The 18,556-nt window shown below is 38.8% G+C and overlaps 1 protein-coding gene across 1 annotated transcript in view; it reads left to right on the forward strand.

Annotated features, from left to right (window-relative positions):
* The window catches only part of LOC136885568 (zinc finger protein OZF), a 31,499-nt gene that overhangs the window by 7,194 nt on the left and 5,749 nt on the right, over positions 1-18,556 (forward strand). The window contains exon 2 of the mRNA XM_067158212.2: positions 13,890-13,936. Coding sequence (XP_067014313.2) covers positions 13,890-13,936 — 47 coding nt within the window. The remainder of the gene's footprint in view (positions 1-13,889; positions 13,937-18,556) is intronic.

Below are 18,556 nucleotides of genomic sequence, written 5' to 3' on the forward strand. Positions count from 1 at the left end.
TTTTTTTTCACCCAGTGGGGCTAAACACCTCCCCTGAAATAACTTGCTTTTCTAGGTCCACTTCTTGAGCCTGATTTAGGTATCTTTCAAAGCGAATGGTGGGATCTAAGACCATTGCTTTAATATCCTTTCTGTTGATGGCTATGATGTCAGCCCTCCGATTAGAGTCATCGGTAGAGATGCAGTGACCTCCTTGTGCAGCTCCCATCCACACAGTCTCCAGCCTTGGGCAGTCGACGTTCTTACACAGTGGTGGCAGTGGTTACGCATTAACTCAGTGCTTTGGCAGAATCCCAGCACATATCCAACGGATTCTGTCTTGTTGCAGTCATTTTGGTGGCAGTGGGTTGTGTTGAATGACCTACTAGGAACCGACCTGACTGCGGTGCAGTTGCATGACATCTACACTGCATTTATGTATTCAGAAGAGGACAGAGGTGATTTATGAGTCATCCAAAAGTTTGCTTTTGGGCAGTCTGAATATAACACGCCTTTCCTTTATGTGGCAACTGGCACCACGACTGAAAGGATTGATTTCTCATAATTTTACATAGTGTTCTTCCGTCAAACTTTGGGGGAAGACTTTTTTTTTTTTTGTATGTAAAGGATGGAGTGTCATATCCTGTTCTTCAGGTAACTTCCTGGACATTGCTGCAACATTTTTTTTTTTAAATGGCTTGCACATATTGTATCATTTGTTTTCCAAATCCTTTCTGTTGCATTGCTTCCCATACCTTTGCTCTGGGTACACTATAACCTTTTTCTAAATCAAGGGATGTCATCATCTCTTCCATATACCTAGTCTTTTTTCCATTAACCCTTTCACTGTTGTTTAGGAATAGGATTATCACAAGAACACCATTATTTTTCAATACACAGTTAACTCTAGTATAGAAATTCGTTCATAACCTCAAATTCACTAGTATTTTCACCAAGACGTCCTTTTAAAACAGAATTTATCTTGCAGAGAGCATTATTATGCACATTATCAGGAGGCTGATTATTGGAATGAGTCCAGATACATTTGCTATTTGAATTAGGCCTACCTGCTACAGCTATGGCAGGAGATGCAAGTCCATTTCCAGTAGGTTTTCGTGTAAGTGTGCTGGAATCTTCATCAGAATCATCACTGGAACTTTGTGATGTACTAAAATCACTTCCTTCATGTTTAGAAGCCACTAGATTACTTTCATCTTCACTTTTGTTGAAAAAGACTAGGATATCTTCATTCACCACCGCCATGTTTGTTTACATGATTGTCAAAACAATACTTATTTCATTCAGTTTTACCAAGTTATCCACGGAATAAAAGACTGCAAAAACACAAATTACAAATCTTCGATCTATCGATAGCAACAAAAAGCGACTACAATATTGCCCCTTTTTTCCCAAACTAGCCCAGCCTGTGCACGAGAGATCGCAGGCTGACCTTCTATTAAAGGCATTTAAAAGGGATAGGATTGGCTTCCATACAAAAGAACAAATTCAAAACACAATTTCTGACATATTCCATAAGCACTCATAAGAAAATAAATCTCAAAATATTCTTGCTGCTTTTCAAACTGAACATTTTCATGGTGTTGATATATTTGATTTGAATGTACAGCAAAACTGAATAAATTCTTCCTCTGCATACGCAAAAGGTTATGCTCTGAAAAGTTAACAAACCAAAAATTAGGCCTTCAGAGGCTTCAAAATCGAAAATTAAATGACGATGAACCTTTCCTAACTTATTCCGGTATTTACAATCTCATTGACATATAACTTTCTCCTACTTCCTCTGTTACAAAAATAAATTCGAGATTCCACTTAACCACGTGGTAAATAGCTTATTGACACCTCAGTTAAGAATTATTTACATTATTTCAAACTAGGTTATATTAATGAATATTGAATTTTCACGACCGCATTGTAATCGAAACAGACTTTCAACGTATTAGGTCGTGTTACGTACATGTAGTACATGTTGAAAAGATGTTAAGTACAGAACAAAAATGGCCAGCCGGACACCAGTGGGATCCGAACCCACAACCTCCCGGACGATGGGATAGGGAAGGCCTAGGAATGGGAAGGAAGTGGCCGTGGCCTTAATTAAGGTACAGCTCCATCATTTGCCTGGTATGAAAATGGGGAAACCACGGAAAACCATCTTCAGGGCTTCTGACTGTGGGGTTCAAACTCACTATCTCCTGGATGTAAGCTCACAGCTGCGTGCCCCTAACCACACGGACATCTTGCCTGGTTATGGTCTCAGTCATGAAGGATAAGAGAAGTAGAGGGAGACGAAGACAACAATGGTTGTACTCAGTTTTGTTTGATTTAAAGATGGGAGATGTGGAAGTAAATGAGGTCACAGAGAATTGTGGAGGCATTTAGTAAATTCACAGAAGCTTGCAGACTGAATGCTGAAATGTATAACACTCCAAAATGAAGATGTATGTATGTGAGTGTCATACACCTTACATTTCATTAACTCTTTGTAGCACATACATTGCATTGGTATTCTCAGTCCTTATGGCCACCTGAAATTCTAGGCAGATGAAGAAAAAAAGGCCATCTCGTGGTGCAACACATAATAAAATTGTTATTAAACGTAGCAATTAAAGAAGATATATTTTTTAATGGAATGTCTTTGATATCCTAGTGCAGGGCTGCTTAGACTACCTTATGTGCTAGGCCAGTAATAACGTAAATAATGTCAAAGTGGCTAATGCTATTTTTAGTCAGTGCTTTCAAGTGAATTTATCAGGTGTATTAACCAGTTTTACAAGACTTCATGCTCTTGGTGTAAAAGCACATGCAAAATGACATATGTAATGAGAAGTGTGGAACTTAAGTTAACACATTGTCGATCGGATGCTCGTCACACTGCCCATCCCCAGTGCCCGGCCATTTCCTGAGCAACTTAATGTGAAAACACACTGCATACAATCAAATGAGCCTGGCTTCACTAAGCTTGTACCAATTGTGATAACATTTACTGGAAACCTTCTAAAGGAGTCCTAGTAATGTTTTCTGGTGTGGTAAGTTGTGTAGCATGTATCTCAGTGATGATGATGATGATTATTATTATTGTTGTTTAAAGCGGCCTAACATCGAGGTCATTGGTCCCTAATGGTACGAAATGAAATGACAAACAAAAAGTTCAAAATCATCCACTGACCAAAATGATAATTAAAAAAAGTCATGAAGAATGAATAGATGGACATGAACCCAAAACAATCAGTGGGTCCGACTCAAAAAACGATCATAAATAATAGTATTACTGACCAAGGGACCACTTATAAAGCACAACCCTGAATCGAGGATGCTTGATATCTAAAGGGGTCCAAATCCAGATCAACGGCCCCTCAAAATGGTACTTAACGCTAGTAAAGGAGAACCATGGTATTTCTCAAGTTGCGGTACTAATCAAAGGTAGCATAAACTCACGGTGTTCCAAACATTATGGTACTACTCACAAGTATTGTACGCCGTACAGGTAACGCAGACCTATGGTGTTTCTCACACAATAGCGCCACTCATAGCCAATGCAAACCGATGAGGTTCCTCACCTAGGTGTACTAGTCACGGGCGCCGGTATTCCCGTGGTGTTCCTCACATAGTGGTACAACTCGCAGGCAACGCCCAGCCCTGCGGTGTTGCTCACATGGGTACGACTCACGGGTACTGGAAACCCACAGGGGAACCATTCTCTGCTGCTACTAATCACAAACCTATTTCGTACCTAATATAGTGGCTCTACTCGCAAGTAAAGGCGACCCATGGTGTTCCCCACATGATGGTACCAATCAAAAGTAGTTAAATGGTTCTGTGACGATCATCCCTCTCACGACAGGCAGGGGAGACCGTGGGTGTATTTTTCGTCTGCGTCCCCCATCCACAGGCGGTAGAGAGAGAGAGAGAAAAAAGAAGAAGAAGGGATCCGTCACTTCGGAAAATGAAGGACTCCCTAGGCCTCGAATGCTCTAATACCGTCGGGGTCGGAAAAGAACAAGAGTTGACCAAGGGAGATCGGACAGGGCAGATGAACGTGAGGAGCCTGGCATAAGTAAGTGGAAGCAATGCCAAGACTCAGCTAAGGGCCCCGTGGTTGCCAATCCATACTCCTAAGTTGAGAGCCCCTTTGGCCCCTTTTAGTCACCTCTTACGACAGGCAGGGGATACCGTGGGTATATTCTTCATCTGTGTCCCCCACCCACAGGGGGTAGTGTGTTTGGTCTGCGAGAGGTATTTTATTTCCCTCAAGTCCACAGGCAAGCCGGTTAGGACCCCCGTATCCGCCACCTGGGACGCACCACGTGGTAGTATCACCTTTCCCCCTGCTACGCCAGTGTAGTAGATTCGTGGTGTATCTCAGTGAAGGCACATATGGCAACTTATACAAATTTCACCTGTGTGAATTTTCACCATCACTACTCACACCATCAGATGAGCTTTCAGTATCGAACTCATGTTCCTCATCGTTTTTTGGGCAATCCGAATAAGGTAAAAACATCACAAGATGTTTGTAACATTATAAGTATGTAGAAATTAATGAAATCGTACTTGAAATGAGTGTCAGAGGAGAGATGTGTTCATTGCGCTGTCCAATAACCCACCGTTTCATTTACTTTTATAACCTAATGAAGAGCAGCACCCACCATTGTTCCTTGCTAAAGTAGCTAGCCTATTGGCCAACATAAAGGGGCACGTGATGTCATTCTCATCAGTTATGACAATGAGATTCCATTACTAACCCCAATACATAAAAAGACAAGTAAATAGAACTTGTGAAGGATGACCAATGATCTTGCCCAGGCCCTACTCTAACCATTCCAGACCACTGGTGTGGAAACACAAGAAACCAGAGGCCTAGGACCGTTTCATGGTTCTAACCTGGTAGCTTACGCCCCCAGACCCCCTTTGCTTGTCCCCATATCACTAGTCTCATCCAGGCCCTACCCTAATCATCCACATGGCAAAAATGTTTTAATTCACCTTCCCACCACTAGTCCCATACATCCTATAGCTCCCATTAAAATGATAATCACCACCACCACCACCCCTTAGTTCTTAAGTAGAGAGTTTGGCAGCCTCGTGCACTGCCCAACAGCGTCCTCCACAAGAAGTAAGCAAAGCACAGTTGTTCTACATGTACGTGTAGGTCTGTGTGTGTGTGTGTGTGCGTGCGTGCGCGTGGGTGGCAAAAGTCTTGTGACGAGGGAACACGTATTGATATAATAAATTATCTGCATACAGTTCGTTAAATATTTCATCCTGATCTAAAAATGCGCTCAGTCTGGCAAGCACCATCTTACCCACCACATGGCTCTTTAAACGACGCAAACAGTAGGTCAGAAAACTTAAGTAATTGAAGCATTAAACAGAAGAACAAAAGGTAAAGGTAGCATGGAATAAAAAAAAACCTTCAGCGAGATTCTATAAACCAAGACTCTTAGCTAATTTCAGAAGTTCCACCAGATGTCAACAAATGTACAAGTCTCGTGAACACGAGTTAATCAAAGATATGAACTTCATTAATGTTTCCGTATTGAACTGATATCAATGATAAGATATCTGTTAGGTTCAACCTTTTCAATACTAATTAGGTACGTGTTTATGATACAAATACCTTTTATTCAAATTGGGGACCGGTTTCGACATATATAATGTCATCATCAGCCATAAAATGAATCACAAATATATAAGCAAAGACATAATAATCAAAACTATTGCGGATACATATTGAAATATGTTCATTAAAAATCTATAACTGTCCATTCACACCATGTGTTAAGATAAATCGCCATAACAGAAGAGCAACGGCATAATAATTAAATCTGGCGCAGTGACACATTGAAGTAAGCATATAGTCTCTCACTATTCAAAGAATAAAAGAAGGTTCTTCAATATGTGGTCTTTGTGCATCCGTTGAATATAAGGCTCCAATAGGCTTCCAAAGTAAAGAGTCATTTAAAACACTCACACGTGCTATGTGTCAACCAGAGGGTCGAGAAGTTATTTGAATCACTTGGTATGTAATTTATACCTGATAAAATTTTAACACTGATGAATATAAAATCAGTCAGTAGTAAAAGACGTTAGTCTTGTGAGAAGGAGATATAAAATGTTATATGTGATAGGTCTGGAGGGGAGGAAGATGGTAAGTTTAAGGTGGGTCTTGTGAACAATGTGGTGGGGGTTTGTAACGTGATAGGGTACTGTGTATCGCGGTAAATATTGACCTCCTATTTGGAAGATTAGAATACTTAAATACTTTAATTAAAAAATCAAACAGAATGTTAGTTTTTTCTGAGATTTCGTTCAGATTCAAATTGGAGTTGAAGAACTCGTCTAAGTGAATGAAGCAATTTTCTGCAATGTCAAGAATAGGGCCTTTGTCCATATTCATGAGCACCTCTATATCTTGTTGTATGTTACTGAAGCTACGCTTTGAAATTTGAATGTGCTGGCCAACTGCCGAGTATCTATTATATTTTGTAGAATTAACATGTTCCATGTATCTGATTTTGAAGTTCCTCCCTGTTTGACCATTGTACGAGGATTGACAGTTTTGACATTGGAATCTGTAGACACCCGATTTTTGATAAATGTTAGTCTTGTTAATTGAGCTGGTATTATATATGATATCCATATTTCTATTGTTAGTTCGATATGCGATTTTGGTATTGTGTTTCTTCAGAATATTTGTAACAATGTAAATATCTTCATTGAATGTGAAGGTTGAATAATAATCAGGTTTAATTTTCTCTCTAGTTAGAGTTGAACTTAGGTGAAATTTTCGTTTGTTGATAATGCGCTCTATAAATGTATTGTCGTAACCGTTATATTTGGCTATGAAGTGGATTGTATTCAATTCTTTATTTAGATTTACTGTATTAAGTGGTATACTGAATGCCCTGTCTACCATACTGTTGTAGGTAGCATACTTGTATTTTTTGGGATGAAAAGAATTTTTCTTGATAGTAGTGGCTCTCTGTGTTGGTTTTCTGTTAATTTCGTATTCTATTTATGAAGGACATCTGTTTAACTTGAGATCCAGAAAATTTATGCTTCTGTTTGTCTTATATTCCAGAGTAAACTTTATCTGCGTATCAATATTGTTTAAATTGCTAACAGTGGTAGCTGCATCAGTAATTCCTTCGTCAAGGATAACAAGTGTGTCATCCACAAATCTGGCCCTAAATTTTCATCCCCTCCAGACCTACCACATATAACATTTTATATCTCCTTCTCACAAGACTAATGTCTTTTACTACTGACTGATTTCATATTCATCAGTGTTAAAATTTTATCAGGTGGTTCATGTTTGTGGGTTACTGTAGTCACGTCCTAGTTCGTGAACCATGGGCAACGGCTGAGTGGCCTAGTAAGTGGTCCTGAGAGTCGGGATACCAGTTGCTATGGAATGGGAGTGGGCATCTCGGACATTCTGAGTCGTGGCCCTCCTTGTGTTCAGGTGGCTAGGACTATACAATTCACCAGTGGTCCATAACCTGTTAGAGGAGAGATCCTCACTTGGACTATGTGCAAGTAGGGTAGCATCCTGCTTCATGAATTTACCGAGCTCAGAACATTTTAAGCAAGCCTCGGACCTATGGGAGTAATGGAGTCCCACTCCCATTTAACAGGCGAGGGACTCCTTGGAAACAACTTGGCAAACAAAACGGAATTCGATGGGGAGCTATCAATATTAATGGGGCTTATGGAAGAAAGAAGGTAGAACTGGCTGAGTCAGCACAGAGGATGCATTGGATGTGCTAGGAGTAAGTGATATTTGAGTAAGGGGTAAGTGTACTTGACGGGTGTTAGAAAGGGAAGGGCAGAGTCTGGGGTAGGGCTCTTTATCAGGAATACCATTGCACGCAACGTAGTTTCTGTTAGGCACGTAAATGAGCGAATGATGTGGGTAGATTTGTCAGTTGGAGGAATTAGGACAAGAATTGTGTCCGTGTATTCACCATGTGAGGGTGCAGATGAGGATGAAGTTGACAAGTTTTATGAAGCACTGAGTGACATCGTGGTCAGGTTCAACAGCAAGGATAGAATAGTGCTAATGGGCGATTTCAATGCGAGAGTTGGAAATAGAACTGAAGGATACGAAAGGGTGATTGGTAAATGTGGGGGAAGATATGGAAGCTAATGGGAATGGGAAGCGTTTGCTGGACTTCTGTGCTAGTATGGGTTTAGCTGTTACGAATACATTCTTCAAGCATAAGGCTATTCACATGGGAGGCTAGGGGTACCAGATCCATAATAGACTATATCTTAATAGACTTTGAATTCAGGAAATCTGTTAGGAATGTACGAGTTTTTCACGGATTTTTCTATGATACAGACCCCTATCTGATCTGAAGTGAACTAAGTATCTCTAGGCCTAGGGTAGAGAAAGTGAAATCTGTCTGCAAACGAATAAGGGTAGAAAATCTTCAGGAGGAGGAAATTAGACAGAAGTACATGGATATGATTAGTGAGAAGTTTCGAACAATAGACAGTAAGCAGATTCAGGATATAGAAAGTGAATGGCTGTAGTAGAAACAGCAAGGGAATGCCTAGGAACAACTGTGTGTAAAGATGGGAAAAGGCAAACATCTTGGTGGAATGATGAAGTGAGAGCAGCTTGTAAACGTAAAAAGAAGGCTTATCAGAAATGGCTCCGAACAAGGGCCATGGCAGACAGGGATTTATACGTAGATGAAAGAAACAGAACAAAACAAATAGTTGTTGAATCCAAAAAGAAGTCGTGGGAAGATTTTGGTAATAACCTGGAAAGGCTAGGTCAAGCAGCAGGGAAACCTTTCTGGACAGTAATAAAGAATCTTAGGAAGGGAGGGAAAAAGGAAATGAACAATGTTTTTGAGTAATTCAGGTGAAATCATAATAGATCCCAGGGAATCACTGGAGAGGTGGAGGGAATATTTTGAACAGCTTCTCAGTGTAAAAGGAAATCATCCTGGTGGTGTTGCAAACAACCAAGCTCATGGGGAGGAGGAAAATGATGTTGGTAAAATTATGTTTGAGGAAGTGGAAAGGATGGTAAATAAACTCCATTGTCATAAGGCAGCAGGAATAGATGGAATTAGACCTGAAATGGTGAAATATAGTGGGAAGGCAGGGATGAAATGGCTTTATAGAGTAGTAAAATTAGCGTGGAGTGTTGGTAAGGTACCTTCAGACTGGACAAAAGCAGTAATTGCACCTATCTATAAACAAGGGAACAGGAAGGATTGCAACAACTATCGAGGTATCTCATTGATTAGTATACCAGGCAAAGTGTTCACTGGCATCTTGGAAGGGAGGGTGCAATCAGTCGTTGAGAGGAAGTTGGATGAAAACCAGTATGGTTTCAGACCACAGAGAGGCTGTCAGGATCAGATTTTCAGTATGTGCCAGGTAATTGAAAAATGCTACGAGAGGAATAGGCAGTTGTGTTTATGTTTCTTAGATCTAGAGAAAGCATATGACAGGGTACCGAGGGAAAAGATGTTCACTATACTGGAGGACTATGGAATTAAAGGTAGATTATTAAAATCAATCAAAGGCATTTATGTTGACAATTGGGCTTCAGTGAGAATTGATGGTAGAATGAGTTCTTGGTTCAGGGTACTTACAGGGGTTAGACAAGGCTGTAATCTTTCACCTTTGCTGTTCGTAGTTTACATGGATCATCTGCTGAAAGGTATAAAATGGCAGGGAGGGATTCAGTTAGGTAGAAATGTAGTAAGCAGTTTGGCCTATGCTGACGACTTGGTCTTAATGGCAGACTGTGCCGAAACCCTGCAGTCTAATATCTTGGAACCTAAAAATAGGTGCAATGAGTATGGTATGAAAATTAGCCTTTCGAAGACTAAATTGATGTCAGTAGGTAAGAAATTCAAGAGAATTGAATGTCAGATTGGTGATACAAAGCTAGAACAGGTCAATAATTTCAAGTATTTAGGTTGTGTGTTCTCCCAGGATGAAAATATAGTAAGTGAGATTGAATCAAGGTGTAGTAAAGCTAATGCAGTGAGCTCGCAGTTGCGATCAGCAGTATTCTGTAAGAAGAAAGTCAGCTCCCAGACGAAACTATTTTTACATCAGTCTGTTTTCAGACCAACTTTGCTTTACGGGAGCGAAAGCTGGGTGGACTCAGGATATCTTATTCATAAGTTAGAAGTAACAGACATGAAAGTAGCAAGAATGATTGCTGGTACAAACAGGTGGGAACAATGGTAGGAGGGTACTTGGAATGAGGAGATAAAGGCTAATTTCGGAATGAACTCAATGGATGAAGCTGTTCACATAAACCGGCTTCGGTGGTGGGGTCATGTGAGGCGAATGGAGGAGGATAGGTTACCTAGGAGATTAATGGACTCTGTTATGGAGGGTAAGAGAAGTAGAGGGAGACCAAGACGACGATGGTTAGACTCGATTTCTAACGATTTAAAGATAAGAGGTATAGAACTAAATGAAGCGACAACACTAGTTGCAAATCGAGGATTGTGGCGACGTTTAGTAAATTCTCAGAGGCTTGCAGACTGAACGCTGAAAGGCATAACAGTCTATAATGATAATGTATGTTGTATGTAGGAATAAATTACATACCAAGTGATTCAAATAAGTTCTCGATGCTCTGGTTGATGCATAGCATGTGAGAGTGTTTTAAATGACTCTTTACTTTGGAAGCCTGTTGGAGCCTTCTATTGAACGGATGCACAAAGACTACATATTGAAGAACCTTCTTTTATTCTTTGAATAGTGAGAGACTATATGCTTACTTCAATGTGTCACTGCGCCAGATTTAATTATTATGCTGTTGCTCTTCTGTTATAGTGATTTATCTTAACACATGGTGTGAATGGACAGTTATAGATTTTTAATGAACATATTTCAATATGTATCCGCAATAGTTTTGATTATTATGTCTTTGCTTATATATTTGTGATTCATTTTATGGCTGATGATGACATTATATATGTCGAAACTGGTCCCCAAGTTGAATAAAAGGTATTTGTAACATAAACACATACCTAATTAGTATTGAAATGGTTGAACCTAATAGATACCTTATCGTTGAACACGAGTTAACTTGGGACTCGTCTGCAATGTTCGGCCAGCCAAATACAAGTAGACTTGGCTTCCGTCCACAATGTGTTAATAAAATGCTGAAATTTGGTGACTTCAGTTGCCATGCAATACAATGGCTAAGATGTGGTCACGTCTTGGCTAGAATGTTTGCTCTGTGAAGTGAAATCTGCAAATTTGTAGAGAAGAAATGTCATCATACATGTGAATTGATATGAGACTCCAAATGGTTATTCTAGTAGACATGATCAAACATTTGATTTGCTTGAACCTTGTATTACAAGGCAAAGATAATCTTATTAATTACTGATAGAGTGCAATTAAATTATTACAGTTGAAATTGGAATTTTTTTTATTACCACTGAAAACTATACTCCAACATACTTGATATAAAGTAATTGAGACATTGACATGGGAAAGATGGTGTCAAAAATTGATTTTTCATCTCTTTCCTGAGAAAGACCAAGGCCAACACCACATAATTAGAACAGCTGAAAAACATTTCCATTAGATCGTTCCTGTGGCAAGAACCATACTCTTGGTGCAGAGAATGTTGTAATTGCTTTTGGCACTTTCCCATATCAATCCCTCAATTACAGTGTGAGCAACCACAGGAAAAGCCTTAGCAGGCCAGATATGACCTCAGGCTGTAGTTTTGGCAGCCCTGTTGAACAGTATGCTATTGAAATAAAAGTTTTATATAAATATTAAATGAAATGTAATACTTGTAGAGCAAAGACCATTTAGTGCTGTATGCCCTTGTGCATCCTCCTGCCTGCTGTGCTTGCCATAATGTAAAAGTGAGCTGCTTATTGTTTTCTAGCCAACCCTGGTGATGTTCAGGGTGATCCAAAAGTCTGTTATCATTTGATGAGGCTACACTTCTTGGAATATTGGAGGTAGAGAGGTAATAATTCCCATTCAGATGGCGCTGGACAGCAACATGTCAGTGATGCCGCTCGAGACCCGTGTACATTATAAAAAGAGCTGTCGTGAGAGAGGTTGTCAGATGCGCCTGCAATCATGGCATGTCATGCTTGGCCTCCTCGATATCCTGATCTCAATTACACGTGGTTAATCTTATAATGTGACTGTATTGAAGTTAGTATAAATAAAAGTTGTGTACAATTTTATTTGTAACCTCCTATTCAATACAATATACACTATAATATACTACTGTACAATATACAATATAAAGAGTATCCCGGTCTCAATCAGTGTGATTATTGGTTGTGGGTTACCTGAAGTCGCAAGTCTACCACAATCGTCTGGCCTCATTGGGGATGCTAAAGGACAACATCTGACAGCAGTTTCTCACCACACCTACAGATATGCTGTACAGTGCTGTTCACAACGTTGTCCCTCGACTACAGGTATTGTTGATGAATGATGGCCGACATATTGAGCATGTGTGTTTTTATGAAGACATCGTCTTTGCTAAACCTCTATTGTTATGCTAATTATTGCTTGTATATCGTATAAAGCGCCATCCATTGGTCACTTTGTGTACTTTATTTTTGTGTCAATGAAAACCCCATGTCATGCCAATCGTGTGTGTCAATTATTACCTCTCTACCTCCAATATTCCATAGGGTATTGCCCCATCAAAAGTTAAAGGACTTTTTGGGTCTGCCTGGAAATAAAGATAGAGATTAAAATGATTTATCACTTCTGCAGCCAAGGAAGCATTTAGTGTTGTGCTGAATTACGTTGAGCAACATCCTATGGCAACACCTACGGATGTGTTGTGGGTAAAGAAAGGGAAAGACGTTTCTGCAAAGTCAAGAATATCTAATTTGACACTAAATACAAGTACAGATAATTTAGAGTCTATAAAGTTATTTTATCAGATGTAGTGTATGACCTACTCTTTTTGTCTGTTCATTTTGTAAGACATTTGGAAGAACTTTTTTAAAAAAATATGTAACTAACTCTGTTACATGTAATTTTGTTTCTAATTACTATAAAACTATGTTGCATTTCTCTCTGTGTTGTGATAAAGACTTTTGTTTCTTCCTTATTATCTGACTTTTTCCTGTACCAACCATCTCCTGTTACCATAAATGACGAATATGACAGGATAACATTTTTACAGCTGGGCTGAGTGGTTCAGACATTTGAGGCACTGGCCTTCTGACCCCAACTTAGCAGGTCCGATTCTGACTCAGTCTGGTGGTATTTGAAGGTGCTCAAATACATCAGCCTCATATCAGTTGATTTCCTGGGACGTAAAATAACTCCTGTTAATTTTTTGCACCTCGGTGTTTACGAAAAACCATAAAAGTAGTTATTAGGATGTAAAACCAATATTATTATTATTATTAACATTTTTACAACTGAGAGAGTTGTACATGTGGTTAAGGGCACGTAGCATTGAGTTTGCATTTGGGAGATAGTGGGTTCAAACTCCACTGTTGGAAGCCCTAAAGATGGTTTTCCATAGTTTCCCATTATCACACCAGGCAAATGCTGGAGTTGTACCTTAATTAAGGCCACGGCCGCTCCTTCCCACTCCTAGCCCTTTCCTATCCCATTGCCACCATAAGACTTATCTGTGTTGGTGCAACGTAAAGCAGATTTTAAAAAAAATTACAGGTATATTCTAGGAGTTTAAAAATCTAAACTTTATTTCATTAATGATAGTGAACATAAGTGTGCAAAATTTTGTGCAAGTAGTATTTCTGGGTGGTGAGAATTTGAATTTTGCTATATTTACATTGTAACCCCTCCACCTCCCTTTAAACTGAAAACTATTTAAATTGTGAAATATATCTGTTGTCAAACTTCCATACTGACATGTTTACATTTCTTTTTTCTAGGACATGGGTGAAGTTGAAAGCAATATTGACAGAGGTTCTTCAGACATGTGAGTATGTCAAGTAATGAGTGCATGCATCAGATTTCCCACAGCTTTTTCAATATTCTTTATTCTCTTCCTCGTCCTGTATTATATGGGGTTGACTCTCCTGAAACAGTTTCCAGAGCTTATGGTTTGGCATCACTTTGTTGTAAGATGTGCTGTTGGTAGTTCTCTGTTGGTTAAAGTCTCCCAAAGTGAAGAAGAGTCTACCACATTTCCTGATTTTTGTGGGAATAGACTCTGTTATAATAATAGACGATTTTTCAGGATATCTGTGACACGACACAAAAATATCTGTGACTTTTATCTCTGATTCAATCACAGGAAGCACGAGCATATGATCATCGTCACGGTCACTCTTTGATCGCGGGCGGTCAGTATGAGAATATTTCTAGTTGATATGACAATGTTGGATAGTATTTTTCTGAAGAAACGGGACATTGGAAGTGGGAAAAATAATATTCACATTTACAATTTGAAGTTTTAATAATGCATTATGATTAGCCGTGTTGTGTCTCCGGTATACCAGTTGTATACACTACTTAATGTAGCTTTAAAAATAAAAATAATAAATTTATGAACTTAATACAGAGATTCTTCCCATATACAGGGTTATTCAGCAAAGTTGTCTATTTCAAATAACTTGTGAATGGTTAAAGATATTGACATTTTATTTTCACGTTCAGTAATGGTACCAAAGGGTTAATAATCGGACTTAGTACTGTGTCATGATGTTAATATTTTCTGAGATCATGGTACTAACTTCACCGTTTTATTTAATGGTACCACACTATTTTGTACACATAGCCTTAAATCTATAAGCATTACAAATTCAGCACCATAATTATTTTGAAAATCAGACAAGTACTTCTCAAAAAAGTATTATGTATTCAAACATGCCTCATTCACCAGCTGAGTACTGATCTGTTTGATTCTTGCTACGTATAAAACATAAGAGAGCTCTTGACGTATAGAGTTGCTAGATAGGTATTCTCTCTACTGTGCTCATAAATACACTGTGATGAAATGTTTGATTTAACGCCTTTAATATCGCAGTAGGTAACTGGTAAATGAAAAATGGATGTAGGTCTTGAGCTACAGCAGATGACATAGCCCTGTGAGCTTAAAGGATATTTTGTCACAGATACTTCTGATATATCGGTGACAGAAAAATATCGGTGACAAAGTAGCAGGCTGTGATTTATCGACTATATCTACATAAGATCTTCATAACATGACCAAACTGTAATGCAAGCAAGATTTGAATAACTTCTCAGAAACATTTCAGTTGAAAGGCCCCTCTAATATACTCTCTGTCTTTAAACATATTGGTTGGAGTTTCTGCTTCTGTTGTTTCTTAAGGGACCAACATTCTGAACCATAGCTCTTAACAGCTGTCTGACAGGCATGTGTTCAATCCATTTCCTTTCAGTTTCAAGTCGGTTATTTTATTATAAGCTATAAATTTTGTTTTTGTTCCGTATTGAAGTGCAGTTATAAGAAATAAAGGGTCCACCTTTTCAATACAATATATAAAGTAAATAATATTACATAAGTCTTGGCGCTAGTTTCAGCCACTTTATGGCCATCTTCAGCCAGAATAAAAATTAAACAGATCATGTGATAACTAAAACATATGTATATAAGATGAAGACAATGTTGCAGGAATAATTAAAATATTAAAATACATAGAACAACAAAAATTATGGTTGTGATCTTCTTGTCATATTATGATGATGTCTTTGAGTTGAGTTAGGACCTCAGGCAATGAAGTAAATCTCTAGAGTGAAATATACAGTACATGTAGTGTCTGATGTAGAAGAAAACACTGACATGCTAGAGGAATCAGGCAAGCTTTAGAAACAAAAAAGATTTACTTCATTGCCTAAGGTCTTAACCCAACTTAAAAGGACATCATATATGACAAGAAGATCGCAAGCATAATTTTTGTTGTTCTATGTATTTTAATGTTTTAATTATTCCTGCAATATTGACTTCATCTTATATACATATGTTTAGCCCGTGAGTGGTCGCTGTATGAGATTTTCTCTCACATTATTTTTTATTGGGATATTACTTCACAGTGATGAAAGGGAGGTGAGTGTTCCCTCTTCTAGCTGAGTTTATGACTGTCATGAGTAGAGTGATTCACATTTGAAGGGTAGGCACCCCTTCCCCTAGTCAAAACAAAGGTTCTTATGTGTCCGTGCTTGCTGCGTGGGAGTTTCTGTCATCATGCGACTAATGGTGTTAGTGTTATGTTGAAGTGGAGCGGGAAACTTACTCCTGTTGTACGCGTTAGTATTTGTATTATGAGCACTTCTTGTTTTTGAAAATGTTATTGTGTCCAGAAACCTTGCTTTTTACGTAAATATTACTAGATATAATGCATGTGTGAGATTTTTTACAACTTCGGGATGAAAGTTATTTTTATGTACATTGCATATGTCATTTTAAGTAGTAATTTGTGTCTTTAATAAACATTTCATTTTTATGTCTGGCTCCATGGATAAATGGTTAGCGTGCTGGCCTTTGGTCACAGGGGTCCCGGGTTATATTCCCCGCAGGGTCGGGAATTTTAACCATAATTGGTTAATTTCACTGGCACGGGGGCTGGATGTATGTGTCGTCTTCATCATCATTTCATCCTCATCACGATGCGCAGGTCGCATACGGGCATTAAATCAAAAGACCTGCATCTGGTGAGCCGAACTTGACCTCGGACACTCCCGGCACTAAAAGCCATACCCCATTTCATTTTTATCTAAAATATATAAGGTAGAACTTGCATTTCATTTCAGTAGTAAATTTCAGCCTTATGCCCCACAAAACTGTGAAAAATGTCATATTTATTTTAATGTGAGAGAAAGTCTCATGCACGACCACTCACGTTACATTTCGGCTAGCGACCACTCGTGGGTTAAGTTATCACATGATCTGTTTAATTTTTATTTTGGCTGAAAATGGCCACTAAGTGGCTGAAACTAGACCCAAGACTGATGTAATATTATTTGTTTGATATATTGTATTGTCAATTTATTTCTTATATCAGTTATTTTATAACCGTTAAGTTCTTCAGTCTGCCAAAACTAATTTTGAGTAATAAAATTTATGAACTACCTGTAAGAAAACATATGGTAACAGTATTAAACCTAAAAAAGAAAAAATTAAAATAGAATGATGTTTCGTTCTTAAAAGAACATCATCAGATTCTATCAGATCAGACTCAAATATTTAGGAATGTATAAACATTCATGTTTATTTCTGTTTAAATACTTTTGAACTTGCAAATCTGGAACTCATCTTAATGAAGTCCTGTTTCCTTTCCACTCCAGCATTCAGAAATAAACGTAAGTGTTTATACGTTTGTCACGAGTGCTGATTTGCAACACGTCCATTTGTGTGGAATTATGGAGCAAGTGCTTCGAACAGGGTTCGATCCGTAACCTCCCAGACAGAAATCCCTAATCATCATGAGTAGGTTAAGTATAATATAAGCTTAATTGCGGCCACTATCCAGTATTCGGGAGATCGTGGGTTCGAACCCCACTGTCGGCAGTCCTGAAGATGGTTTTTCGTGGTTTCCCATTTTCACACCAGGCAAATGCTGGAGCTGTACCTTAATTAAGGCCACGGCCGCTTCCTTCCCACTCCCAGCCCTTTCCTGTCCGATCATCGCCATAAGACGTATCTGTGTCGGTGCGACGTAAAGCCAATAGCCAAAAAAAAAAAAAAGTATAATATAAGAAAAGAAGATATAGCAGAAACAGTGGAAGTGAGTGATCAAGTGTGAATTAAATATCAGTGCAGTGAATAAGTGTAGAATTACAAATTATAATTAAAAGCATTCTTAAAGCTAGTCTCAACTTGGAACGTTCAGTGAGCTAGTGAGTGAAGCAATCTTAAGCAATCAGGATATTTTTCAGGAAGTGTAGTAAACAGACCAGAAGGTCGTGGTTTGAGGCTCAAATTTTGTGGACCTGTGGAAAACAAGCACGTAGGCATGTGCCTTATGAACTATGAACACACTTAGTGGTGCAACAATTTCTTCTAGAAAGATTTATTGGAAGGTTACTGGTCACGTGTATGTGCAGAAGAGGAGTGGGGCCGCTCTTGAAGTAACCAATAGGAAGCTAACAAGTTAGTGATGTTAGAGAACATTGCAGTAGAAACTCAGAGAAGTGATAAAGGGGAGTGACAAGAGAGACTCAGAGTCACTCGGGAGTAGTCACTAGGACGCAACCACTTGGCAAGGAGCAGTCACTTGGCAGGAAGTAGTCAGAGGAGTTAGACAGAACAGGCAGCAGTTGGGCCTGCCGAACAGTAGAATTGGTTATCTATGTCCTACAGGGTAAAGCACTAACACAGTATGTAGAAAGCTCACCGAGTGTTTAAGGGGAATGTAGCTTCAGTCCGTATCAACCTTAGAGAGAGTTCTGTGTTCGAGTCTTGAACTCATCAGAGAGGAAGCCAGAGGAGTCCTACAGCAAGGAAATCAAGAGAGAAGCAAAAAGAAAGAAGCTTTCATTATCCAAGCTAAGTATCTACTAGTTTTAAGTGACTTTAAAGACTAAAGGAAAATTAAGTGTTTTAAAGTGAAATTTATAAGTGTGTACTAGTGATGGG

This window comes from Anabrus simplex, chromosome 14 (assembly GCF_040414725.1).
Source record: "Anabrus simplex isolate iqAnaSimp1 chromosome 14, ASM4041472v1, whole genome shotgun sequence".
In the NCBI taxonomy this organism is placed as follows: domain Eukaryota; kingdom Metazoa; phylum Arthropoda; class Insecta; order Orthoptera; family Tettigoniidae; genus Anabrus; species Anabrus simplex.